The sequence below is a fragment of the Halichoerus grypus genome, chromosome 10, assembly GCF_964656455.1.
Source record: "Halichoerus grypus chromosome 10, mHalGry1.hap1.1, whole genome shotgun sequence".
Taxonomy (NCBI): domain Eukaryota; kingdom Metazoa; phylum Chordata; class Mammalia; order Carnivora; family Phocidae; genus Halichoerus; species Halichoerus grypus.
This window is the reverse complement of record NC_135721.1, coordinates 118,312,148-118,337,487: the sequence shown is the minus strand read 5'-3', so window position 1 is coordinate 118,337,487 and position 25,340 is coordinate 118,312,148. Positions and strand designations below refer to the sequence as shown.

Genomic DNA, 25,340 nt, shown 5'->3' with positions numbered 1-25,340 from the left:
AAAAAGGCATTGCATTCAAAATAGGAAAAATGGAGTTATATTAACCTTTTCTGGCATACTTTTTTTCCCCAAAGTTGGCCAGATAGATAGATAGATAGATAGATAGATAGATAGATAGATATACAAAACCCTTCCCACAGTTCTTACAATGTAACCAACACTCTTCTCACTGAGAAATGGGATCCATGTTCCCTCCCCTTGAGTCCGGTTATGACTGTTCTGGTCAATGTGGCAGAAGGAATACTGTGTGGCTTCTGGGACTAGGTCATAAAGAGGTTACAGCTTCCACTTAGCTTACCCCCTTTTGCAATACTCATCCTTGGAACCCAGTCACTATGTTGGTAGGAAGCCCAGGCCACATGAAGAGACCATGTGGAGATATTTCCACTGATAGCCTGAGCTAATGTCTCAGCTGGCAACATTAAATGTCCAGATATGTGAGTGAGGAAGCCTTCAGATGATTCCAGTCCCCAGGTTTCACGCCACCGTACCTGACACCAAGCAGAACAGAGACAAGGTAATCCTGTTGAGCTCAGACCAAAGAGCAGATTCATGAGCAAAATAAATATTTTCAGTGTTTTAAACCACTAAGATTTGGGGTAAATTGTATGCGTTCATAGTAATTAAAACACTTTCAAGAGCCATAATTAAGAAAAGTTATTAACAGATGTATGAGAGGTATATCATCTGTAGCCAATTTTTTTTCTTCTTTTTCAAAATATACAGAACTAGTTTGGGGTAGATAATGGTTGGGAAGACCCACTTCTATTTCTCTTGAACTTAAGACAATACTGGCACAGTGTAGGTACTCAATAAACATTTGTTGGATGGATGGGTAGATGTGGGGGTGGTGGATGGATAGTGGATTAAAAATTCATTGGCTTAGCATCTAACCCACTTTCTTGCTCTACTGTTAAGTCTTAGTGAATAATATCCAGTGGCTGGTGGTACTGCCATCATTAGACCTAGGTAAGAGGTCCCCTGCTCCAGACCCTGTGCCTCAAGGAGTGCTGCATTTTGGATTGGTATTCCTCAAACTTTTCCAAGCGCCCCCTCCAAGGCCAACAATGCCACCTTGGTAGGGTGCCCCAATCCAGACCAGGCCCCACGTGGGTCCTGTTAGCTAGAAATTTCTATCTTGAAGTTTTCTAAGCCTTACTCCAGTGGTTGAGACTGGCCAGAGCCAGAAGTGCCATCCAGGCAGGGTGATGCACTCCCAGACCAAGTCTATCCCCTGTGAGTCTCATTCTTTATTTCTTCTCTTTGAAGAGCTCTTCAACCTTCTGTCTCACCACCCCCCCCCCCCCCCGCAATCACTTATGTGTGAGGTTGACCAGATGCCTTGAAGAGCTCCAGGACTTACCTATATGGAATCATTCTGGAGTCTCATGGCCAGTTCTGGTTCCAGGAGGACAGCCCAGTGAGGAACTCACCTTTTTTTTTTTTAAGATCTTATTTATTTATTTGATAGAGAGAGGCACAGCAAGAGAGGGAACACAGCACGGGGAATGGGAGAGGGAGAAGCAGGCTTCCCACCGAGCAGGAAGCCCGATGCAGGGCTCAATCCCAGGACCCTGGGACCATGACCCGAGCTGAAGGCAGACGCTTAACCATCTGAGCCACCCAGGCACCCCAGGAACTCACTCTTGTTAGCAGAGTTTCTTTCACCAGCTTGTGTGAGGTTGGGCTGCCAAAATGGTGTTGGCATGCTGATTTTGGTGACTCACTCACATTGAAACCAGGGTGAGTTTAGGACTCTGAGCTACCAACAGTCCACTGCAGATGCTTGAGCTTGAGTTGCATGATGTGGGCCCAAATGTTGGTCTGCACCTCTGTGTTCAGACCATGATACTGCTCTGACCTACTGCAGCCAGAGTGATGGGGGCGGGGAGCAGCAGGGATCCTTTACTCCATGTACTCTGCAGTCCCTTCCTCAGCTGGCCCTCAGGGTGATCACCTCACCCCTTTTGTCAGGAGTTGCTATGCCTATCTCCTCCAACGACTTGAAGTGTTGCTCTGCAATACCAATGTGCTCTTCCCATTGATGTACTTTCTTGCCTATCATGGACTGATGGCATGGTGTTCTCATTGTCTTAAGCCATACAGAACAAGGGTGGATGTATCTTGTATGAATGGGACTGCTCTTCTCGCAGATCCCTTTCCTGTGCTCCCTGCTGGTGGTGGTGTGTGGAAAGCGAGTGTGGTCAGCATTGAAAGCAATCACATTTTAGGAACACAGTGATTATTGCCTGAAGAGTTCAAGACATGATTCGAAGATGTGTTGTCCATGTTTATGAAAAAATACTCCAAAAGGTAAATTTAACATGACCAGAAAATAAATTATCATTCACATTTTCCTGCGTATTCTGGGTAAGATTTGTATTTGTAGTTCTCATCAGTGAGTCACAGTAAAAATCTCTGGGTCCTTGGAAACCAGTATATCGAGACCACCACTCATGGATGATGCAGCATCATGAGTAATAACATACCAAGCATTAAATAAATGTATTAGAAGACTACAAAGTTAGGTTATATTGCTTCAGTACTAACAGGTTCCAAATAGCGTATCTTTTTTGGCAGTGGGAAATATGAAATTAAGCAATAATGGCACATTTTATAGTAAAAAACACGAAGGGATGGTTCTTGGACTTGAACTGGAAGAGATGGTGCCTGGATACCACCAAGAATTTTCATGTGCCCTGCTAGGACAATAAATACAGTCCCAGCACCTCCTCCTTATCCATTATTCTAAATTCCCATCAATGAATCACTATATTCCACATGGGCCCATGAATTTTGTAATATATATTTTTAAGCAAATTGCTTATATAGAAAGGAGCCATGCAAAAAACATTTGCTCAAGGTCTTGCACATACTAGGGCTGCCTTGGCTAGTATCCTCTTCCCCCGGTAGGCCCCTCGAGTTTCCATGAGCTCACTTCCTCCACTCTTGAGAGCACCATTTTCCAGGCAGTCTTGCTTGCCAACCCGGGCCCCACTGGAGTGGCTGCTTGTGCCCAGAACATCCCCTCCCATCAAAAGGTCCAATTCTACATATACTCCTTTCCTGCTTGGAGGGAGTGTGCCTGCTCTTTTATTTTTAAGACCAGAAAATAAATTTTGTGACCAAATAAGGGCAAGCCACTGAGAATGGACTGTTGTCTGAAGGCCGTGAGCAAGGGCCATCACAACATGTTTATTTTGAGAACTCAACATGATGCCTGTTCACTGGAAATCTAGTTCGGCAGTCCAGTGTCATACAGGGGAAAGTCAGCCTGGGTAAGCAAAATGCCCACAGTGCCTCATGCAAAGCCTCCATGGAATACCTTAATAACTTAAAAAATCAAATGAGGGGGAGGGCAGGGGTCAAACTGGGGCAACACAACAAACACCAGGGACTGGAATTCCACCAGACTTCCTGTCCTGCATCTCTGCCTCTCTCTGTATGTGGGTTTCTGACTTCACACTCAATCTGTTTTTTTGCATACAGTGAGAGACATATGCTGGGTTTATCCCAGGGCACATCCGCATCCCTCTTCCACTGAGGCTAGGCACAGCATCTACATATAGTCGTGCACTGGACAATTCATGGGAGCAATTCACATCGTAGTTTACTGTTGAGAAGCAGAGATGCTGGGGATGCTTGGCTGAGCCAATGCCACAGAAAATGGAAAGAAAAGGATAGATTTTCCTAGCACATCCTTCTCTGGTGAGGAGTGGCCCTTGATGAGCCCATTCCAACGGAGTTCAAGGAATCCCATCTTGACCCTTAATGACCTCCCTAATAAAGCTGCCAGGGAATAAAGCTGGTGTTCTGATTCCCTCGTGGTTAGGAAGGAGTGCCAAAGACCAAACACTGGGGATTTCTGAACCCTCGAATTCCTGTCTACAGGGGTCAATACAGGTAAGTCTCCTGTGTGATGGGTCACATGCTCCCTTACTGGTGGGAAATCCCAACAAAAGCATTCGAGGGCATAAACTCCTTGTGTACTGTTCTAGTTGCATTCCACAAGTTTTGATATACAGTATTTTCATTTAATTTAAGTCTCAATATTCTCTGAAGTTTGTTTTGGTTTTATGTCTTTATGTTGTAGTCACATATTGTAGTCTATATGATACTGACGCATTGGTATGTGAGATTTGCTTTGCAACATACAATGTGGTCAATATTTAGAAATGCTCCAAATGTGCTTGAGAAAAATATATACTCTCTCACTGTTGGGCAATGTTTTCTAAACATGTTTTCTAAAATATGTATTAAAATCAAGCCTATATTCCAAGACCATAATCTTTGGAAAAGGAGAAACTGTAACTTTACAGTGAAGTTTGGCAGCCACCCCTTAGCCAAGTGATCAAGGTTAATATCACTAGGAATAAGTCATGTTGATATCATGTGCCCCTGATGTGTGATGAAAGGGAATTTCACCTCTGTGATAATCCTTTCCCCAAGCCCATAACCCCATTCTAGTCATGAGAAACCAGCAAAGAAACGCACATCAAGGACATTCTACAAAATACTAACATTCTCCAAAACTGTCAAGGTCTGGAAAAACAAGGAAAGACTTGAGATGTTGCAGATTGGAAGAGATGAGGAGGATACACCCTGATGAAATGTAATGTGGTATTCTGGACTGGATCCTGGCACAGAAAATGGACATTACAGGGAAAGCTGGTGAAATCCAAACTGAGTCTGGAGTTCAGGTAATGGTAATGGGCCAATATTAATTTCTTAGTTGACAAATATACTGTAGCTACATGATAGCCGTGTGCTTGTTAGGGGAAGCTGGGTGAAGGGCATATGGGAACTCTCTGTACTAGGTTTTTAACTTTTCTGTAAATCTAAAATTATTCCAATAGAAAAAATTTATTTATTTATTTATTTTTAAAGATTTATTTATTTGAGAGAGCGAGAATGAGAGAGAGAGAGTACATGAGAGGGGGGAGGGTCAGAGGGAGAAGCAGGCTCCCCGCTGAGCAGGGAGCTCAATGCGGGGCTCGATCCCGGGACTCCAGGATCATGACCTGAGCCGAAGGCAGTCGCTTAACCAACTGAGCCACCCAGGCGCCCCTAGAAAAGATTTATTTTTAAAATTCAAGCTTGTTGCTTGTGTTGTTCAAATCTTGTAGTAAAAATAAAGTAAGGGAAACAATAAGGTGAAGGGTCTGTCTCCATTCTCTAAAAACTACTTTGGAGCCTTCAACCCCAATGTCCCCAAGACAAGGAAACAAACACAAAACTTGGCCATCTTCTTGATACGGTGCAGAAGAACCTATAATAAATAATAACGGAGGTCAATATTTTAACAACGAATTGGGGCATCTGCTTTAGCAGGTGTTTTCATATGTCTTCACCGCATCCCTTTAAGGGAGGTAACCAAGGCCCAGAGAGGGTGAAACGTGTCACCCAAGTCGCGCAGCTGGGTTGAACTGGGCGCGTGAGGCACGAAGCCAGGGCTGCCACACTCACTCCAGGCTGCTGCCCCAGCCTTCTGCGCTGCATGCCCTCCACACTGGCCCTCCCCTCCAGCTCCCTCTACGTCCCCCACACTGCTCACGAACGTGCACCACTCCTCCATTGCCCAGGTAATTCTACTTGCTCAGGGAGACCTTCTCTGACCCCCCCGCCCAAGATCTCCGGTGTTCCCATTTAGTCCCACGGCACCTTTCATTTGTCCTCCAGAGCATTTATTACATTTCTTCATTTGTGGGTTACTCATTTATCATGACAGGACTGTGAGCTTACAATGGCTTGTGTTCACCGGTGTGTGTTCCCATTGCTTACCGCAGAGGCTGACACTTAGTAGGCCCTCAATAAACAAGTAGTGACTGACCAAATGTACTAACTTGGGGCACACCAAGGTTAACTCTAGCTTGCGCTAGAGAAGCACTACAGAACTTGGTGTCCGGCTTCCAGAAGGTCCTGGAACATGATGCGGGGACTCCATCAGGCATGGCTACTGTATACCCGGCCCTACTCTGCCAGGATGTAGGATCCCCAGGAGGGATACTGGAGAATGGGGGACCTACGCAAGAGAAGCTTCTTTAAGACTCTACAGAATGCAGCAGCCTTCCAGTAGAGGGGGCAGCCTCAGGACGCTCTTCTTACATGGAATTAGCCTTGAACCCCTCACCACCTAGATCTTTGCTGTCCAGTAAGGTAACTGCCAGCCATTATGTGGCTACTGAACATTCAAAAGGTGCTTAATATAAACCCAGATGTGCTATGAGCATAAAATACACACCAGATTTCAAAGACTTAGCTTGGGAAAAAGTGCCAGATATCTCATTAGTAATTTTTTATGTCGGTTATATACTGAAATGACAGTATTTTCTGATGTATTGGCTTAAATAAAATATATTATTAAAATGTAGTTCACCCTCTTTTTATTTAAGTGGCTACTAGGAAAACTTTAAATTACCTTTGTGCGTTGCATTGTGTTTCTATTGGATAGTGCTATTCTAGGCTATAAGCTCCATGAGACCCCTCCTCTGCTTTGGTCAGAGCTGTATGCCCAGCTTACAGCAAGACTCAGCACACAGTGACTGTTCAAAGACATGTGGATTAATAAAACTTACTATCTTAGGGCGCCTGGGTGGCTCAGTTGGTTAAGCGACTGCCTTCGGCTCAGGTCATGATCCCGGAGTCCCGGGATTGAGTCCCTGCATCGGGCTCCCTGCTCAGCGGAGAGTCTGCTTCTCCCTCTGACCCTCCCCCCTTTCATGTGCTCTTTCTCTCTCTCATTCTCTCTCAAATAAATAAATAAAATCTTAAAAACAAAACAAAACAAAAACTTACTATCTTAGTACTTGTGTGTGATCCTCTTGAGGGCAGAAACTTTCTTTTTCATCACTGTATCTCTATTCTTAGCATAGTGCCTGATAACTATTTTTTGAACAGACAAGTGAACCTTCATTCTTCTGGCTCTCTGTTCTCCTACAGTAACAGCAGAGTGATGGTAAATGTAAGGTCTCTAATAAAAAAAGCAACAACAGTAAAGATCGACAACAGTTGATATTTTGGTGTTGGCTGAAACATGCCTATTGTCTTTGTACATGTCAGGTTCACAGGTTCAGTCTTAAAGGCTGTTGATTTAGATGGGGAATATTTTAGAAGACTGGAAAATAGGCAATGTGGAGCAGATGGGACAGAATAGTAACATACCCTAATTTCTAGTTTTCCAGCACAAACAAGCATCTGACAACCTGATATGCTCATGCTATTTATGAAATCAGCCTGCAACATTTTTCACTACTTAATACACCAGACAGTGGAAAGCCAGCTGAGCCACTCATTAGAAGTAAGACAGGTCCCTTCGTTTCTCTGAGCCTTGGTTTCCTCATTTATAAAATGGAAGATAATGAAATCTACCTCACTGGGTTGTTGTGAAGATTGAACGAGGTAATTATATCTACGGGCTTACTTAGTACAGTGCGTGGCATTTAATCAAAGTTTGATCAGCGGTGGCGATGATTAACACCAGTCCTACTGGGATATCTGCAAATTAGCAAAGAAGAAAGTATTTGTGGTGTCACATTAACCGATGAGCCTGTCATCATGACATATTTGTTCTTCACGTTAACCATCAACAAGCTAGACGTGCTCATCCAATAAAAATGGCTGACGTTTATTGAGTGCACAGTATGATGCAGGTACTGTTACGCATTGAACATGCATCACCTTATTTCATCCTTACTGTGGGGGGTACGTGCTGATGGTCGAATTACAGTCAGAAACTGAGGTTCAAGGAGGCAAAAGAACGTGCTCCAGGCCCCACAGCGATTGAGGGACACTGTGAGGATTCAACAGGCTCTAAATGATTTCACTAGGCTGCTTCCCAGGGCAGGTGTAGTTAGGTATCCTGGTGACATGGCAGTTGTAGTCCCGGGGACGGAGAGGCCTCCGTGAGCTATTCCTGGTGCACACTGGCAAGACCACCATTGGCCTCCTTCCTCATCCTTGAATGCTGACTGAGCTCCCGGCATGTGTCAGTCACTGTACCCTTAGGCTGTTAGGGGCAGAGGCTCATTTGGCTCCCTCTAGTAACGACACAGTGGTGGTAAATGTAAGGTCTCTAGTAAAAAAGGAAGACAGGAGCTTTGGTCACTTGGCCACGCCTCACAAAAATTTGGGGGAAAACTGGACCCCGGGCCATGTGGAACACAGATGTGGTTTAGAAATTGAAATATCATCCTCCCCCTAGAAGAGTTCTAGAAATGGTCCCTCACCTGCAACAGGAGCTCAGGGCTCTGTACCTTGAGATCCTGTGGTTAAAGGGACTCAATCCCTCTGTCTCTTCCTGTTTCTGTTCCTGCGACCAATCACAACTCCCCAAGAGGAAAACCTGCTCTTAGTCCTAGACCAAGGTCACCGGGTAGGGCTGCCCTCGGGTAGCTGTGCTTCCCTAATCCACTGAGCTGTGGTCGAGGTGAGCAAGGGGGCTGCGGAGCTGGCAGAGACGGAGCCCGCCCTCAAGACATGCACAGCCTAGTCTGACTGGCCAGTCCCAACTTGAATGGGCCGCCACCCTCACCACACAGCAGCCATTCATAATCAGGCACAGCGTATAGCAGTGGCTTCTTCGGCCTCCTGTCCCCCCAGTTCCCTGGGCCTGGTACCCCAGAGGAAAGCTTCCTACCACCCCGTCTACACTGTAATGGAGGCAGCAAGGCTGCCATGAACGCCCAGAGATGAGAGGCCCTCCCTTGACTCCAATCACACCTGCCAGGTGAGGCCTTCCCTGTCTGCTCAGTTTCAGATGCCACTCCCCTTCTTGCCCCACACTTCCTGTCTCGTTTCCCTGCTTCATTATTTTTTCCCTTAGCCCTTCTCTAGCATGCTACACATTTTAGTACTTTATTTATGGTCTGTCTCCTCTAAAATGTTAAGTACTGTGAAGACGGGTTTGCTCTTTCGCTGACTGATTCCTAGAATGGTGCTGCACATGATTGACACTGGGTATGAAGGAAAGGAAGGGCCGGGAATCCAGTCTGGCTGGGGGTTTAGCCAAGGAAGGCTTCCTGAAAGAAGTGACACAAGCTGAGTCAGGGCAACCTCGGACATGGGGGATGCATTCCAATCATGTAGGCCAGGAAAGGGAGAGCCTTTCAGTAGTAGCACGGCTGGGGCCTCTGGTGCTCCCGGGGGGTGGCGGGGGGGGGGGGTGAGGATGGAGAGGCAGACCGTGGGCAGTGAGGAGGGCCCCGCTGGTACCCTGGAGAATGGAATGGCAATGCTAGGGCTGAGGCTCAGATGGGGCCGGGGTGGCAGAGGGCAGAGGAGGGCAGACCAAGAGGCTGGGCCAGGGGCAAGGATCGTTTACAATTTGGAAGTGAACGAGTTGTTGACCGAGGAGCTGAGCTCTGAGTGCGGACTGTGCACCGGCTGCTGCAGCGAGGACCTCCCTGATCTCCCCGGGCCGCCTTTGTACTAGGGTGCCGCTGAAACAGGGCAACGGATGGCTGACACCTCCGCAACCTGACCAGTTGGGCTGACTGGGAAGGACATTTTGGTGCTGCTGGGCCAAGCCACGGTCAGTGATCTGCCTCCATAGCCCCAAGACGCCCCTCCCTTGGCCGTTTCAGCAACCATGGCAATGTTACCTCCTCCTTTCTTCCCCAGCACTCCGTCGCTGCCCCCTCCTACACATCATGGACCAAGTGGCAGCAGAGATGCCCCAGGCCACAGGACTGAGGTGCGGGGCGGGGAGGCAGTTTAAGAAAATGATGAGAAAATAAAGAGAATAAAGGGGATGGGAATGCAGTGCACAGGGCTCCCCAAAGCTGACACAGCGCTATGGAAGCTGGAGGGAAGCTGCCTGAGATGAGGGGCTGGTCAGTGTGAGAGAGAAGACAACTACAAATAGCAAGGCAACAGCCAACAGTTAAACTCCACCGGAAAGGAACTTGGGCCAAGCTGGGGAAAACGCGTTCATTTTTCACGAGAGGACCAGGGCCATGGTTGGATGACACCGGCCCAGAGAGTGGAGTAGGTGGGGGACCTTCATGAGAGAGCAGGTGATGTTGGGTAGGAGTTCAGGAGGCGGGTGAGGGGGAAAGAAGGGCCTTTGCCAGAGCTGGTGGGCAGAGTAGACGCTTCAGCCCCAAGAATGCCTCCTGGGGACTGAGGCCATCAAGGTGCCGAACTCACAAAGGTAGGCCTGACTACCTGGTTTTTTTTTTTTTTTTTTAAAGATTTTATTTATTTATTTGACAGAGAGAGTGAGTGAGTGCAGGAACACAAGCAGGGGGAGTGGGAGAGGGAGAGGGAGAAGCAGGCTTCCCGCCGAGCAGGGAGCCCGATGCGGGGCTCGATCCCAGGATCCTGGGATCATGACCTGAGCCGAAGGCAGATGCTTAACGACTGAGCCACCCAGGCGCCCCCTGACTACCTGGTTTTGACCTCAGCCCTGATCAAGGTGATTTCAATTTCCATGCAAGGAATGGACAATCAACGCCTCCCTTTCTCCCTCTGCGGGGCACACCACTGCCATTCTGTCACTGAATAGAACTCCCAGAGACCAAATCTACCGTGTGGCAACAGCAACAGAAATTCCGACACCTAGCCTTTGCCTACCCCAGCCCCAGAGCTCTCCAAAGGACGGGTGTTCCTCGCCCACACCACGCCCGCCCCTGCTCAGAACCATCTCCCAAAATCCCCCAAGGGAACCCTGGCCCCAGCACTCAGGGCACTCCTGCCTCCTCCAGGACTTCAGCCCCTGACTCTGCGTCCACCCCACCGTCGTACTCTTTTCCAAAGCCCGGGCCCAGATGTCCTTCAGCCAACAATTCTAAAGTTTTCCTTTTCTCCCAAACCTGAGCCCCCCAGAAGCACTTGGGATTGTTCAACCCCTAGTCCAAATTCTACATCCCATCTCCTATCCCTAGGTCAGCCTTGGGAGTGTGCTAAGCGGAACATCTCAGTGAGTAAAATATGGAAGATCTGTTCATGACCCACCCCATGACGGCACATAGAAGTATGGACTTAAAAAGAGAAGAAAAACAACAAAAACAAGCAGCAGGGCAGTTTCAAGATTTATTGGGTGGGTAAGAGGACAACGATGCACAGTACAGAAAACTCTTGGTTCTAAAAAGTTACGGGAGGAGTAGGTGGGGAGACGTGGAGGCTGCTGGACAGCGTGACCCAGGTGGAAGGGAACCGGTCTTCCTGGTTCATGGTGCTTGGTGACACCGCTGGGGGAGCGGCAGAACCAGCTGAAGTCTCTAGCTCTGGACCACAAGCCTCCAGGGTCCCAGGGCTTTCCTTGCTTACTGGGCCTGCTTACACAGAGAGAAAAGTCCTTCCATGCTGTGCTGAGGCAATAGGGTAAGAAGGTCTGGTGATGCTTCACATGGCAACATTATTCTTCATCATACTACTCTAGTGTCCACGATCAATCCCAGCATAATCTAAAGGAGAAAGTCCAATGAGGCCAGCAGCCTGGAACTTCCGTATCAGAAACACAGGCCGACTTAGCCCCTTGGCATTAACTCACCATGAGGAGTTCTCTCCAGGGCAGCTGAGACCCAGGTCATCCTGAGAGGGCCAGTGCCTCCATCCCCTCAGGCTTCCTCCAGCAATCTCCCGATCCAAGGCAGCTCTCCTAGAGTGAGGAGGATGCCAGAGAGCAGGCGGTCACAAGTGTCTGGGTTCCAACGTGATCTCATCTTTCTCCAAGCTGTTATCAATGAGAAAGCCCCAATTAATCAGGCATGAGCTGCCAGGTTTTTTTCACCCCAAACACAGCTCAAAAATGAATCCCAATGCTCACAGAGAAGAGTCAAAATAAACACGGCCTTAAAAAATGGGTGTTTTCAGGGCAAGAGCAGATATAGTAATTGGTAGACAGATGGCTGGAGAGCTAAAGCTCAGAGGCTCCTCCCACTGAGCCCCATACCCACACCCCCCCAATTGGGAGTGAAGGCCACCATTTCAGCCTCCCTCCATTGTCGTTACATCCCTGCACATCTGTCTCCCAGGTGCTTGTGCTCACCCCAGCGTCAAACTCTTCGCGCTGCTCCGCCCACCACCACCCAATGCACATTTCCCATCACATCACATTTGGGCCACCAAATCCAAAAAGCTGCTTTCCTTTGAAAACCTTATGGCAATCAGTAATAAACCACCCAAAGCACACAGAATCCTTATGCAGAATTCATCGTGGCTCTTTAAACCCTATAAAGTACCTAAACTTGGACACAAACATAGCCCGGTTTCCCACAACAGGAGGCCAAGCTGAGAAAGGCCAAGCTACGGAGTCCCGTCATTGACTCTCACACAGCAGCACTCAATGCCTGAGACCAGAGAGCACTAGCTGGAGAGGAGCAGGAGTGTGTGAAAGCGTCAGCATTTGGAAGGGACAGGTGTGGACCCTCCAAATACGGGAAGCCGCTTTCAACAATTCCTCTCCCTGCATTATCAATGACCAGAGCACAGGCAGCCCATGATCGCTTTTGAATGCAGGGGCATGAAGAGCAGAGAGAGACCTAGGAAGAGAAGCAGGCACTACTAGCCTTTGGAATAGACTGAATCTGGGGAAACCACCCAGCCAAGCACAGGACCTCAGGAGTGGCCATTCTTGCAAAAGCCCCATAGAACCTCCCTGCCAAGGGGAATCAAAGAGAAGTCACTTTGGGCAAAAACGCTGTGAAAATCGTAGGGTTGGAAATGACAGGAATCCTGTGGTCTTAAGCAGCACAGAAATCACCTCTATCATAAGTTTGTTTCTTAAATGAAGAAAATAAGGTTCTGAATAGGTCACTGAGAGAGCAGCACAAGGGGATTCAAAGCCAGGGACACGAGTCTCTGATGTGTGGGTCTCATTTCCAATTACAAGATGCTTCTGCCGTCACTCCAAGGATGGAAGGCAGGCACCCCAGAGAGCTCTCATTACCCAGTGGGACTCTAGAGACTCTTCCTCTGCAGCAGGCGCCGAGGACATATCAAGGGCCAGATATGATCTAGGTTGCCTGGATTGAGGGGACAGAGCTGGGGACTCACGGACATTACCTTCTCACCTCTCAGCTCCCCTATGCCTTCATACGAAGCCGCTAGGAACCCACACTTGACTATACCAGATGCAAGGAACCAACGCTCCAGAGAAAAGACAAGAAATCTTACCTCAAGGACACTGGGGTCTAGAATATTCCTGATACAACTCCCATGATGGCTTTGCATATGGCGGGCTCATCTGCAACAGACCAAAACCCAAGAATGGGCACCCACTTGTCCCTGCTCACAGCAAGGCATGGTAGGCATCAGGAAAGGGCCTAGCACAGTAGTCACCAGAGAGTAAAGTAAGCATTCGACAAATGTTGGCTGTTACTCTTTCCTCCACAGACCCACTATTTCCTCGTAAAAAGGACAGTAGTTAACTCTAAAGAGGGAGACAGTGCGTGGTCTATGACAGGGTGGCCAATGCTGATGAACGCATCATTCACCAGGGATAGGCTGAAAAGGATGCCAAGGCCAGATTTATGGGAGTGTGTCACGGCTGCCCGGCAGCAACTCCGCTGGGCATCGAGGAAAACTCGAGTAACACACACAGCCTGGCTCCCAACAGCACGGATAGAAGTCAGAGCCCAACAGGGACACTAATGCGCAGACCACTGCCCCCGAGGCCCAACGTGTCTGCGGAGAAGATGGAATGTGGGAAAACTCCTGGAAGGTGTGGATGTGGACTCTCCAATTACAGGACAACTCTTCTCTGAATCCTTTGCCTGTACTACCCATGAGCACGACATTGGCACCAGGTGACAGGAGACATCAAAAAGGTGGTAGAAAGGAGGAAGTGCGGGAATGCTCCAGGTTTGGAAGGGACAGGAAGGGATCCTCCAAACATGGGGAAACACTTTCAGCAAATCCTTTCCCTGCACTATCAATGACCTGGACATGGGCACCCCATGTTAGCAGCCTGCTATCTTCCCAGGCAGGGGAAAGCTGCCCCGCCAAGCCCAGGACCCGGAGCATCATCACCACTTCATGTAAAGATTCCATCTCCCATCATCAAAGGGAAGACTAACTCGGGGCAAAAACACCGACATTGTTTATTCACCCCACACATACAGCCTGAGCACCTACTACGTGTCAGGCACCCTGGGCTCAAAAACAAAGGACACACACAAGACCTCTGTCCTCCCAGAGCTCTGGCAGTTTCCCCACTTAAAAGTGAAGCTCAGGACAAGGAAGGAACTGAGCCAAGGTTATGCGGCTGGCCAGGGGTGGGCTGAACCGGGATCTGAACCCAGACCTCTCTGACCCCAAACCCACCCCACCTACCACACCAGACCCCCTTCTGCACAAGGGCTTTGCAAGAAGGGTCTCAGAACCTGAGCTCCAGGACCCCCCCCCCACACCCCCCCACCGCGCTGTGGCAGGAAGGCAACGAGCCCCCTGGTCAAGCTGCTCACGCGCAGCAGCACTTACCCAGCAGGCCTCACCCCTGCACACAGGGGCGGCATCAGGCGCTGCCGATCAGGGTCCTGCGGGGCAGACAGGGGTGCTGCCTGCGGCACGGCCCGCAAAGCCGTCCAAGGGACAGTCTCCATCTGCTCCCAAGACAGCCGCAGAGCCCGCACGGCCTGGGCACGGAAGAGAACCGGGAAGGGGCTTTAGTGCCAAGCTGCCCCTCTGCGGCCCCGCGAGCGCCCCCCCCGAAAGCTCAGACAACCGCTCTGCACCCCCGGGGCTTTCACACTCTCCGTTAAAGACAGGTGACGCCAGAACGGGTTCGCGCTCCTCAGGTCACTCCGCAGGCAACCGATGAACGGCTCTGGGGGACTCAAGGCCCGGAGCCGGGGGGGGGGGGTGAGTGCGTGAAAATCGCGGGGTCCGGGGCGCCCCTCGGGCCCGGGAACACACGCGGCTGCGCGGCCCGCGCCGCGGCACTCGGCCCGCGCGTCGCCGGACCCGCTGCTGGTCGTTAGTGCGACCCGAGTGTTCCCCGCGGGCGGGCTGAGGGCGGGGCATCGGACCCGGGCCCCTTTCTCGAGGACCCGCCTCCCGAGAGAGCCGCACCCGGCGCAGGGGCCGGACACGGAGCCAGGAGCCGGGCCCGGAATCCGGGCTGACCTCCGCCGGCTCTCCTCGTCCTCCCTGTCCTCCCCCGGGCCTCAGTTTCTCCTCCTGTCGGCGAGGGGGGATGCAGCACCGGCCTTGGAGGCCGCCGGGGGTCCCTGTGCAGCGCGGCCCCGCAGTGACTCACCCGGGGCGCCGGTACTGTCGTCGTCGGGGTCAGAGGGAACGACGCGAAAAGGTTGCGGCACGGTTCGGGACGGTTCGGAACGGTTCGGGACCGCTCGGGAAAGCGGCTGTAGCCGCAGGAAACCCCCTCCCCCATCCGCCCAGCGCCGGCGGAAATGCACCTGAGGCGCGGGCTGCGGCCTAGAGCGGCGTCTCCCGGGCTGAACCCGCGCGCGCGGTCTCTTTGCGCCCCCTCGTGGATAGGAGGTGAAAATCTGAGCGGCCAAGTATCCAGGCATCCCTTTTATCTTCCCATCATTCCATCCATCCATCTATTTATCCGGAAAATATTTAGGGAGCACCAGCTTTCTCATCCATTCATCCACACACTCACCCACACACCCATCCATTCATACATTTATATGTTCATCTAGACTCCCATCCCCCCAGAAAAATCTACAGAGCAGCAACCTCGTATCAGGGACTGGGCTAAGCATTGGAAATATATTGAAGACAGACAGGTTTCCTGATTTTTTTTGTTGTTATAATATTCTCGTAGGAATAATGAGTCAGCGAATGCAATAATTAAAAATCATAACAAGTCAGGACGTCTGGGTGGCTTAGTTGGTTAAGCGTCTGCCTTTAAAACTGTTTAAAAAAGAGTTTAAAAAAATCATTAAAAGTGCTACAAAGGAAATGGGCAGGGTAGTATAATAGTGGGAATGTACTTAGCCAGGGTGGACAGCAAGGGCCTGCCTGGGGGAATAACAGTATTTTTCTAAAAAAAAAAAAAAAATTATTTATTTATTTATTTGTCAGAGAGAGAGAGAGAGAGAGCACGAGCAGGGGTTGCAGCCGGCAGAGGGAGAAGCAGGGTCCCCACTGAGCAAGGAGCTGGAAGTGGGACCCGATCCCAGGACCTTGGGATCATGACCCCAACCGAAGGCAGACGCCCAACCGGCTGACCCACCCAGGCGTCCCCAACAGTGTTTTTCATAGCATGGTATCTATCACTCCAATGCCCTATCCCATCAACGCTACAGAGGACCCTACTACTATAATGTTAAATCATCACTAAGTTTTGAGCACACGTTATATTCCAGGATTTTGATCTATTTAATCATCATATCAATCTTATAAGGTAAACACTATTATTATCCGTTTTGCTGATGAGGAAACAAAAGCTCAGAAAGTTTATTTAATGTGTCCAAGATCATGCAGTTCATATGTGTTAAGAACTGTGCATGATCTGAGAGTGAATCCTACTTGCGAGCTAAACAGTTAGCCTATTGTTTCGTGGATGCTGGCAGAAGACACAAAATTCCTGAGTCAGTCTTAGGACCTCATTACTGTGGCAAAGCAGAGAGAACTTTGTGTTCATTCATGTTGGTTCCCATTCTTCACAGGTCCCATGGGGTGGTGCTGGGCCCATGACAGCTGTCTGCACACATAATGTGTTACAACATTACAGGATAGGGCCACTGAGCTCGGGGGATTCACCACTTACAGCCAACAGAAGTAAGCCTGATTTTAGTCTGGGAGGAGGCTTTTCTCATCCTTCAGGGTTTCTCACTGCAAAACACAGCTCTAAGAAAGGGCCCAGGTAAAGAGGAGTCAAGACCTTGCATTCTTAGCATATCCTGCAAGAATGTGCATAGATGCTCAGGGCCCATGGCAGATTGCTTCTTCTAACAGTAGGGATCAGAGTCAAAATTCAAACCCAGAAATCAATCTCAGAGCAATTTAGTAGGTGCTTGAAAATGTGTTTGGTAATATTTAATTTCTTTTGGGGGGGTAATATTTAATTTCTATTCTTGGCCAGGAAAGTGTATTTTGGCATTCTTGGATTAAACAGATGTTTTGCTCATGTGATACAGACCATCACCAACCAACAATTCCCACATTTAGAAGCATTCTCAGAAAAACTAGGACCAACAAACTGCCTATTTTCATGTGAATCTGGGTATATAAATGGCTAGGACATCCAGAGTTTGGACCTATTCATTCTTTCTCCCTGATTTCCTTGTGGCACTCTTCCTGTTGAATTCAGTCTTGTTGGGAATGTCAGTTACAGTGTCCTGCCCTTCTCTGACAAAAAGTTGGATGTGGGACCCATACTGGGAAAATGATACTTTCCTCCTTGATTTTTCATGGTGAGTGTGAGGAAGCATGGATCTTAAAGCAGCTTGGAGGCTAGCTGTGGAAACATGAATGGAGTCAGCCTTCTATCAATTTCCAAGAGGTGGCTTCTTGGAGGTGGTGTGCCTTGGCAGGGTTTTGAAGGGCTCACGTAGAAAGGGGGGGATAGGAAGACATTCAGGGAAAGGGAGGAAGAGGAAGACTCAGAAACTGCAGTGGGGGGAGAGGTGGGGGAATGAGTATGGGAAGCACTTAGGAGCTGGATGGGGTCATATCTCAACATCTCACTGCATGGCAATAGATGAGCTTCAAATGTTGATACAGGAGAAGAGAAATCCTCATTATTGCTGTGAAAAAGAACTCACCTAATTCTAAAATGTAAGAAAAATTCCATGTGTCCCAGTCAGCTCTTGGCACTGGAGGACTTAAAAAAATGAGAGAAAATGACGATTGAACTGATCCCAGTAGAGTAAAGCAATGAAATTACAAAAGCAAAAAGTAAGATGGCAGAAAATGAGCATAACCACATTTAGGGCAGCAGAGGCACTTTCAGGAATGAGAGAGGGGTCAGAGGACAGTCAGAGCAGAGAGTAAAAAATTAGAGAAATATATGGCAAAATCGCTTAAGGAAAAATAGAAAACCTGAATCATCTTAGAACACTTTAAAGTGTTGAGTCAGTAGTTAACAATATTTCCACAAAGAAAACATCGTACCCAGCTTTTCAGCCCTACGCAGTCTCTCAGATAATAGAAGAAGAGGGAGATGTTCTCAGTTCACAGAGTAACCCATGATCCCCAAATTAGGCAAGGTCAATGGAAGGAAAGTAAATTACAGTCCATCTGACGAATGTAGATGTAAACATCTTTTAAAATATATTGGCAACTTCAGGTGGAAGCAGCCTTGGCCCCCAGTGCCCTTAAAGGGCAGTAACTGCGCTCCTGTCTTGTAAATGTCTTCTGACCATTGATTTCAGACTTCCAGACTCCAGAATAGTGTCAGAATAAATTTCCGCCATTGTAAACCACCCAGTTTGTGGTACTTTGTTATGGCAGCCTTAGGAAATTAATACAACAGACGTTCTTAAAACTTTTCTCTACTATATTCTAGCTGTATTAGCAAGTGCCTTCATCTTTCTGAACCTCAGTTTTTAAACTTTAAAATAGATAAAATATGCAAATTGGTGCAGCTGCTATGGAAAATAGTATAGTATAGCAATTGCCCAAAAAAATGAAAAATAAAATTACCATATGATCCAGCAATTCCCCTTAAGGGTATATTCTTGAAACAATTAGGAATGTGATCTTAAAGGGATAATTGTCTACCTGTGTTCATAGCAGCACTATTCATGATAGCCAAAGGTGGGAGCAACTCAAGTATCCAACAACAGATGAATGGATAAAAAAAAATGTGATACACACACACACACACACACACACACACACACCCCAATGGAATATTATTTAGCCTTAAGAAGGAAGGAAATTCTGACATGTGCCACAGCATGGAGGAATCTTGAGGACATGCTATTAAGTGAAATAAGCCAGACACAAAAGGACAAATACTGTATGATTCCACTAATATGAGGCACCTAGAGTAGTCAAATTCAGAGACAGAAGGGAGAGTGGTGGCTGTCAGGGGCTGGGGAAGCCAGGAATGGGGAATTATTGTTTCAAGGGTACAGTTTCAGTTTTGCAAGATAAAAATCCCGAGATTGGTTGCACAACAGTGTGAATGTACTGAACACTACTGAGCTGAATATATATAAAAATAGTTAAGATGATAACTTTCATGTTATGCGTATTTTACCACAATTAAAAAATTTAAAAGTAGGTAAAATAATACAAGATATGAAACTCAGTACCATAAGTGCTTTTTAAAAAATAGGTGTTGGGTTATAGTAAGGCAGTTCAATAAATTTTAGAATCATCGTCATAATCATCATCATCACTTGATAAAAATTAATATCCATTCATAACTTTAAAAAATTCTTAGAATTCTAGAAGTAGAATATATAATGTAAACCATCTGCCAATATTATCCATAATGATGGAATCATAGAAGCATTCTTCTGTTTTCATCCTGGAAGTCCCAGAGAAATAGCAGGGGGGTGGGGGGGGTGGGGAGGGATGTCCAATGCCATTGGCCAGGAAGACCCAAGGTCTTAAGAGTGAAGAATTGATGTGGTCAGTTACCATGGCAAAAGATAATGGGGCAAAGCTAAATTATTATCCTGGAATGCCCAAGTATTCAAGCAAAAAAGTTAAGCCAAGAAAGTTTAAGTAATGAGCCACATATATCTCAGTGATTTAGTTAGCAAGGAAGGTCCAGGGTTGTTTTTCAGGGAGATCCAAGTTAATTAGCTGCAACCATCCAGATTGAGTAGTCAAGACAGTTGTTTTCAAAGATTGTCCACCATGGATGGAAGGAAAGTCCAGTGTCCCTGCTAAGGCTATCAATCTTTAGCTAGGACTCTAGTTCGTGAAGGCCCAGCCTTGCTAGTTTCTGGAGGGAGAGGGCCCCTGCTTCTCATGCCCGTCCCCATGGCAGAGGCCTGAGTCATTCATACCTTCTCTGAGCCCACACTGAGTCCCTCTCCAGAACCAGTGGTCCACAGCCCAGCACAAAAATGAACCAGAAGCAAAACTAGTACGAGAGAGGGTGTGAGGGTCAGAGGACCCAGCTAGGGGACCTAGGGAGAAGGAGGTACAGAGACCTAGGTGGAAGCTGACCCTGGTGGGAAGCATCCAGTGGAGACCCTGGGCTGTTGGAGACCCCAAAACAGGCCAAGACCCAGGCCATGGGCAGCTTAGGAAGAGTCTGTCGTGCTTGAGAGGCCCTGAGGGGCTAGACTGGCCCTGGCTTCCATCAGGCCTCAGTCCCACCATGCAGGAGCTGGAGCTTATTCCTTCCGAAAGAAGAAGTAACAGACGAGCAGCAAGAAGCAGATGAGGATGATGAACAGATATAGCAAGGTTTCCACCATGGTGACCATTCTTAATGCAGGGACAGGGCCTGGAGCTCTTGCAGGCCGCACAAGGTTGGTTCTGGACTTCCAGCTTGGACCCTGGGCACCACCTCCTTGGAAAAATCTGTCCAGCAAGCCACAGCTCCATCTCCCCAGGGGAAGGTGCTCTACACCACAGGGATCTCTCAGCCACTGTGAGGTCACAAACTCCAGGATGGTGGAATGTTGGCCTCCCAGCTATAGCCCAAATCTTTATTAATGTGACCAGTATGTTGAAAGCAGGACTCCTGGTAGGTAATCATACAATTTTTTTGCCTGCCACTTTAGACTTTCTAAATGGAAGTATCTTTTCCCTATCCTTAGAAAAATATCAGGCAGGCCTCAAAGCTTTCTGATCATTCTTAGGTAATAAGTCTTTAATCACTAAAATTGCAAACACTGTTTCCATTTGATAATGGCCAGTCTAGTATATAAATTTCAATAATTATAGGTGAGACTTCTCTCAGCATCCAGGGCCAAGCATAGGGTGGGCTGCTATCTGCTGAGAGGGGACAGGAGACTTCTCCCTTATCCAAACGTATTTCTCTTCGCCAGGAAGACTCCGCCCACTCTCTTACCCCAGTATCTCAAGGATCAGAACAGATGAAATTAAGATTAAGGTGGAGGGGAGACTTCTCTCCACGTTGGGCACATATTTAATGTAGGTCTTTTTCTCTTGGCTTCTATTGTAGGGGTTCTTTGGAGAATCCACCCGTTGTCCTCCTAGGGATATGAATAGGCCAGGCCCTTCCTGGGGATTCCCTCACCTTAGCAGGCTCCCTCTTGGGCAGGAACTCTTGGGTAGCACGTGGACATTCCTACTGATACCGGACACTGGGGGTGTTCTTGGGTCCTGAGCCCTCAACCACCAGCTGGTGCCAGGTTCTTGACTTCACCACGACAAAGAATTCAAGGATAATCAGAGTAAAATATAGCAGAGAAGCTTTATTGCAAAGCAAAAGCACACACTCTTAGAATCTGAGTGGTGCTGGATAGATGTGGGATTCTGATTCTCTTTAAATTAATTAATTTTTAAATTAACATATAATGTATTATTTGTTTCAGGGGTACAGGTCTGAGATTCATCAGTCTTACACAATACACAGCGCTCACCACGACACATACAGTCCCCAATGTCCATCACCCAGCCACCCCATCACTCCCACCCCCCTCCACTCCCAGCAACCCTGTTTGTTTCCTGAGATTAAGAGTCTCTTATGATTTGTCTCCCTCTCTAGTTTTGTCTTATTTCATTTTTTCCTCTCTTCCCCTATGATCCTCTGCCATGTTTCTCAAATTGGGATTCTGATTCTCACAGGCAGTTATAATCAAGGGGTGGAATATTTCTGTAGGGTTCTAGAAATAGTTCCAAGCACCCCATATATCATTACGCATGCGCGAGACCAGTCACTATGCGCAGGCGCAGTCTGATTTTTCTCTTGCGGACAAGCGGTAGGCAAGATCTACGAGGAGGAGTCCTCTAGCGCCCCCAGTGGAGGGGTCATTCTCCGTCAACTGTAGGCTAACTGGGGCTTTTGCGCATGCGTGCCGCAGGTGTGCATCGTGGTGGTATCTCAGGCTTCTAATGGCCCCAAGCGTCCTGTTATTGAACAGGTGTGAGGTCAGTTTCCTTCCTGTTGCTTGTTTCCGGAAGAAACCTCCGGCCGCTGCCCAACATTTCCCTATTCTACCTGCCTCACTACCACAGATGCTACACCTGCTGAAGAAAACGATGAACCTTGGACTGAGGAGTGGGTAAGGCCTGGCTCCCCTGTGCTCTCTAACTCCTGGTAACATGTATCAAGCTTCCACGTGGTTCTGCCGGAACCCCTGATACTCAGGTACTCCTCTAGTTCTCCCTCTTTGGGGCAGGGGGCGGGACTATCTTAAGAAATAGAATTCATAATTCTCTTTCTTTTTAATGTCTAACTGTACTGCTAATACCCTCAACTTAGAGAATTCGGAGTCACGAGCATTGTTCAGTTATTTCCTTCCTAAATTCTGCATCCGGTCCAACACCTTCTTTGGAAGGCAGCTTCCATTTTATCAGGTGGAACCTTCAGAAATTGCCAGTATTGGGCCACAATTTGCTTACCACAACAGCAGTTTGTTGTTGCTCAGCAGTTCATTCCTATATCGTGGGGCCTCCTTGGTGCCTTGCTGAAATGTCCATTTTAACATCCGGTTACACTAACGATTAACAAGCATCAGCCACACCCAGCCTCCTCTAGGCACTGGGGATGCACAAATAAACAGCCCCAGATCCCCTCCCTGGCATCATAGGAGCAAGGGATGCAGGAGAATAATCTAGGATTGAATCGTGGCACTGCCCTTTTTTTAATCTTCTTAGGGCACCCTTGCCTTAATCTCCAGCTTCGGACAATAAGGCCCCCCAGCCTGAGCCGTGCAGGAGGCCCTGCTCCTCCTAGGATGTCCCAGGCTCATGGGATGCTGGGCGCTGTGGAAGGGCCATGCTCTTAGCCTCCTGCTTGCTGCTTCTCTCCTCTGGCTTGCAAGAGCTGATCAAAGCCAGATGGCTTTAGACCTGCGCTGATGAACACAGCAGCCAGCGGCCATGGTGGCTAATGGAGCACTGGAAATGTCGCTGGTCCAAATGTCAGTGTTGAACATGCACCAGATTCTAAAGACTTTGTCAGAGAAAACAGATAGCAAATATCTCGTTAATAATTTAAAGATAATAAAAAATGCTGAAATGACAATATTTTGGTTATATTGGGTTAAATAAAATATAGTATTAAAATTAATTTCACCCTTTTTTGTGCCTTTTTAATGTGGCTCTTAGAACATTCTATTTTTATTTATTTACTTTTAAAGATTTAATTTATTTATTTCAGAGAGAGAAAGAGCAGGGCTGGAGGGGCAGAGGGAGAAGCAGACTCCCTGCTGAGCAGGGAACCCGAAGCGGGGTGATCCCAGGACCCTAGGATGATGACTTGAGCTGAAGGCAGACATTCAACTGACTGAGCCACCCAGGGACCCCAGAACATTTTAAATTACATATGTGGCTAGCATTATATTTCTACTGACAGTGCTGCCTTAGACTTTCCCAACAGAGCACATTCTCTCAGCCTTATAAATAATCCCACAGTGTCCTTTCAGTGACAGAAGCCCTTGGCTTTCTCAGAAATACTAGAGTATAGCAACTACCACGCTTGGCCATTTGCTCTGTGCTTTGCTTTTGATATGTATCATTTCACATAATTCTCGAAGCAATGCTCTTAGGAGAGCAATCCTCTTAGGAGGAGAAAGCTATGATTTTGTCCAATTTCTCCTGCACGGCTCAGGCTGGGGGCCTTATTGTCCGAAGCTGGAGATTAAGGCAAGGGTGCCCTAAGAAGATTAAAAAAAGGGCAGTGCCATGATTCAAAACTCAAGCTGGGCTGAGGAGTTAGGTCATTTAGTCAAGGTCACACGGAGCATAAGAGCAAGTACAGGAGGCAGGCAAGAACAGGTGCGCTCAAGTGTGCGCACCTGACCCTTTGGTCCAGTGTCCTCATAGCTACAGCATCCATGGTCCCTACCTATCACAGAGTTCCCCAACGTTCCCACAGTCTTGGAATCCCACAGACTTCTCCCAGGTACACAATATGGAGTGTGCTCACCTTGGTTGCATCAGTCAGGCCTGGATTTCCACTCTGTGCTGACCTAGTCAGTTCCAGGAATCTGACTGGGGGGACCCTCCTCCTCAGGCACAAGGGTGGGCTGTTTATACTTCAGAATGTGGGCTGAGTTAGTGGCAGGGTTGCCTTAGGTTCAAGGGATACACATGACCCAGGGTACAGGCAGTGTTAGTGCCTGTGAGGTTTGGGAACCACGAGCCCCTTCTGAAGCCTGTCTGCAGTGTCCTGTCGGGAGCACGAGGCTTCTATCTGTCGTCTTTACCACTCTGCAAATCTGGTCAAGTCCTTCCTGCTTCAAGGACTCATTTTTGGGACAAAGTTTAGCAAAGCACCTGCCCCCCTCTCTAGGTTTATCTCCTTGTCACTCTCACGTTCCACTTTCAGGTCATCAGAACAATATTTTAACCGGCGATGTCCAAATATATGGTCAGAATTCATTCATTTGTTCAGTTGTGCCAGCCACTAAACTAGGTACTGTGAATGCAGTGGTCAATCAGGCAAGAACCCTATTGTCCACAACCTGCAATCAGCATGAGCTCTTGCTAATAACAGCTCCTCACGTGGAAGAGTAACCATTCCTATAAATTAATGACAAACCAGTGGCAAAAACAGAATAAAGAGAAAAGCAAAATAAGTGAGGGAATGTTATTTCCAAAATTCCAGGCCGCTCTTGGAAAGGATCTCAAGCCCTACGGAGTCGGAATTTGAGCTCCGCGCCACCAGGGGGCGCGACAGGATCGCTTGCACGGGATCCGCCCCGCGAGTTGCCGCTCTAGGCCGCAGCGCGCGCTCAGCTGCATTTCCGCGGGCGCTGGGCTGGTGAGGCGTTTCCTGCTGCCGTCGCTGCTGACGCCGCCCCATCCTCCAGCGGCGTCAGACGCCGCCCGGGTCCGTCTCCCGCAATCCCCAGACATCCGCACCTTCCCGCGCTGTCGGCTCTGTCAGCGCCGCTGTCCTGCGTCGTAGTCGCGGTGCCCGGGGTGAGTCCACTGCGGGGATCGCTGGGCGCGTGGTCTGCGGCCCCACCACCTTCAGGAGAAACTGAGGCCCGGGGGAGGACGGGGAAAGCCGGCGGAGGTCAGCCCGGATTCCGGGCCCGGCTCCTGGCTCCGTGTCCGGCCCCTCCGCCGGGTGCGGCTCTCTCGGGAGGCGGGTGCTCGAGAAAGGGGCCCCGGGTCCGATGCCCCGCCCTCAGCCCGCCCGCGGGGAACACTCGGGTCGCACTAACGACCAGCAGCGGGTCCGGCGACGCGCGGGCCGAGTGCCGCGGCGCGGGCCGCGCAGCCGCGTGTGTTCCCGGGCCCGAGGGGCGCCCCGGACCCCGCGATTTTCACGCACTCACCCCCCCCGGCTCCGGGCCTTGAGTCCCCCAGAGCCG

At 48.6% G+C, this 25,340-nt stretch overlaps 1 protein-coding gene, 2 long non-coding RNA genes and 2 other non-coding genes across 24 annotated transcripts in view; 2 read left to right on the top strand and 3 right to left on the bottom strand.

Annotated features, from left to right (window-relative positions):
* Window positions 1–25,340, top strand: part of LOC144379288 (uncharacterized) — a 1,054,371-nt gene that overhangs the window by 781,075 nt on the left and 247,956 nt on the right. The window lies entirely within an intron of this gene.
* LOC144379287 (uncharacterized) lies at window positions 11,019–25,327 on the bottom strand. Of its 10 annotated transcripts, none has more exons than XR_013442032.1 (5): window positions 25,305–25,327; window positions 14,422–14,576; window positions 13,117–13,186; window positions 11,492–11,674; window positions 11,019–11,405 (listed from the first exon to the last, which is right to left on the bottom strand). XR_013442032.1 is itself a non-coding variant. In XM_078057175.1 (5 exons), exons 1-3 carry the CDS (start codon window positions 15,332–15,334, stop codon window positions 13,183–13,185), a joined length of 294 nt encoding a protein of 97 aa, XP_077913301.1. In that variant the 5' UTR covers window positions 15,335–15,365; the 3' UTR covers window positions 11,019–11,405; window positions 11,492–11,599; window positions 13,117–13,182. The 10 variants fall into 10 exon arrangements, 5 of the variants coding, with proteins under 5 accessions (XP_077913301.1, XP_077913302.1, XP_077913300.1 ...); XR_013442030.1 differs by lacking the exon at window positions 25,305–25,327 and adding an exon at window positions 15,067–15,202; XR_013442031.1 differs by lacking the exon at window positions 25,305–25,327 and adding an exon at window positions 15,013–15,191.
* On the bottom strand, window positions 12,328–12,461 carry LOC118541787 (small nucleolar RNA SNORA71). Its single transcript, XR_004920267.1, has one exon. It is a non-coding gene; the product is annotated as a small nucleolar RNA SNORA71 (small nucleolar RNA).
* Window positions 13,788–13,930, bottom strand: LOC118541791 (small nucleolar RNA SNORA71). Its single transcript, XR_004920270.1, has one exon. It is a non-coding gene; the product is annotated as a small nucleolar RNA SNORA71 (small nucleolar RNA).
* The window catches only part of LOC118541775 (uncharacterized), a 38,813-nt gene continuing 35,279 nt past the window's right edge, over window positions 21,807–25,340 (top strand). For 4 of the 9 annotated variants that reach the window (XR_013442038.1, XR_004920257.2, XR_013442037.1 and 1 more), the window contains exons 1-2: window positions 21,807–22,162; window positions 24,626–24,942. This is a non-coding gene — a long non-coding RNA (uncharacterized LOC118541775). The remainder of the gene's footprint in view (window positions 22,163–24,625; window positions 24,943–25,340) is intronic. The other 5 variants (XR_004920250.2, XR_004920252.2, XR_013442035.1 and 2 more) reach the window with 5 other exon arrangements.

What these genes read in the sequence shown, in the direction of transcription:
- LOC144379287 (XM_078057171.1), bottom strand. Translation starts at nt 15,334, where the DNA reads ATGGGGGAGGGGGTTTCCTGCGGCTACAGCCGCTTTCCCGAGCGGTCC. An exon ending in CGACAGTACCGGCGCCCCGG is followed by an intron (nt 14,577 to 15,199) that starts GTGAGTCACTGC and finishes TTCCGTGCCCAG; the next exon opens with GCCGTGCGGGCTCTGCGGCT. An exon ending in GCAGGGGTGAGGCCTGCTGG is followed by an intron (nt 11,675 to 14,421) that starts GTAAGTGCTGCT and finishes CATTGATAACAG; the next exon opens with CTTGGAGAAAGATGAGATCA.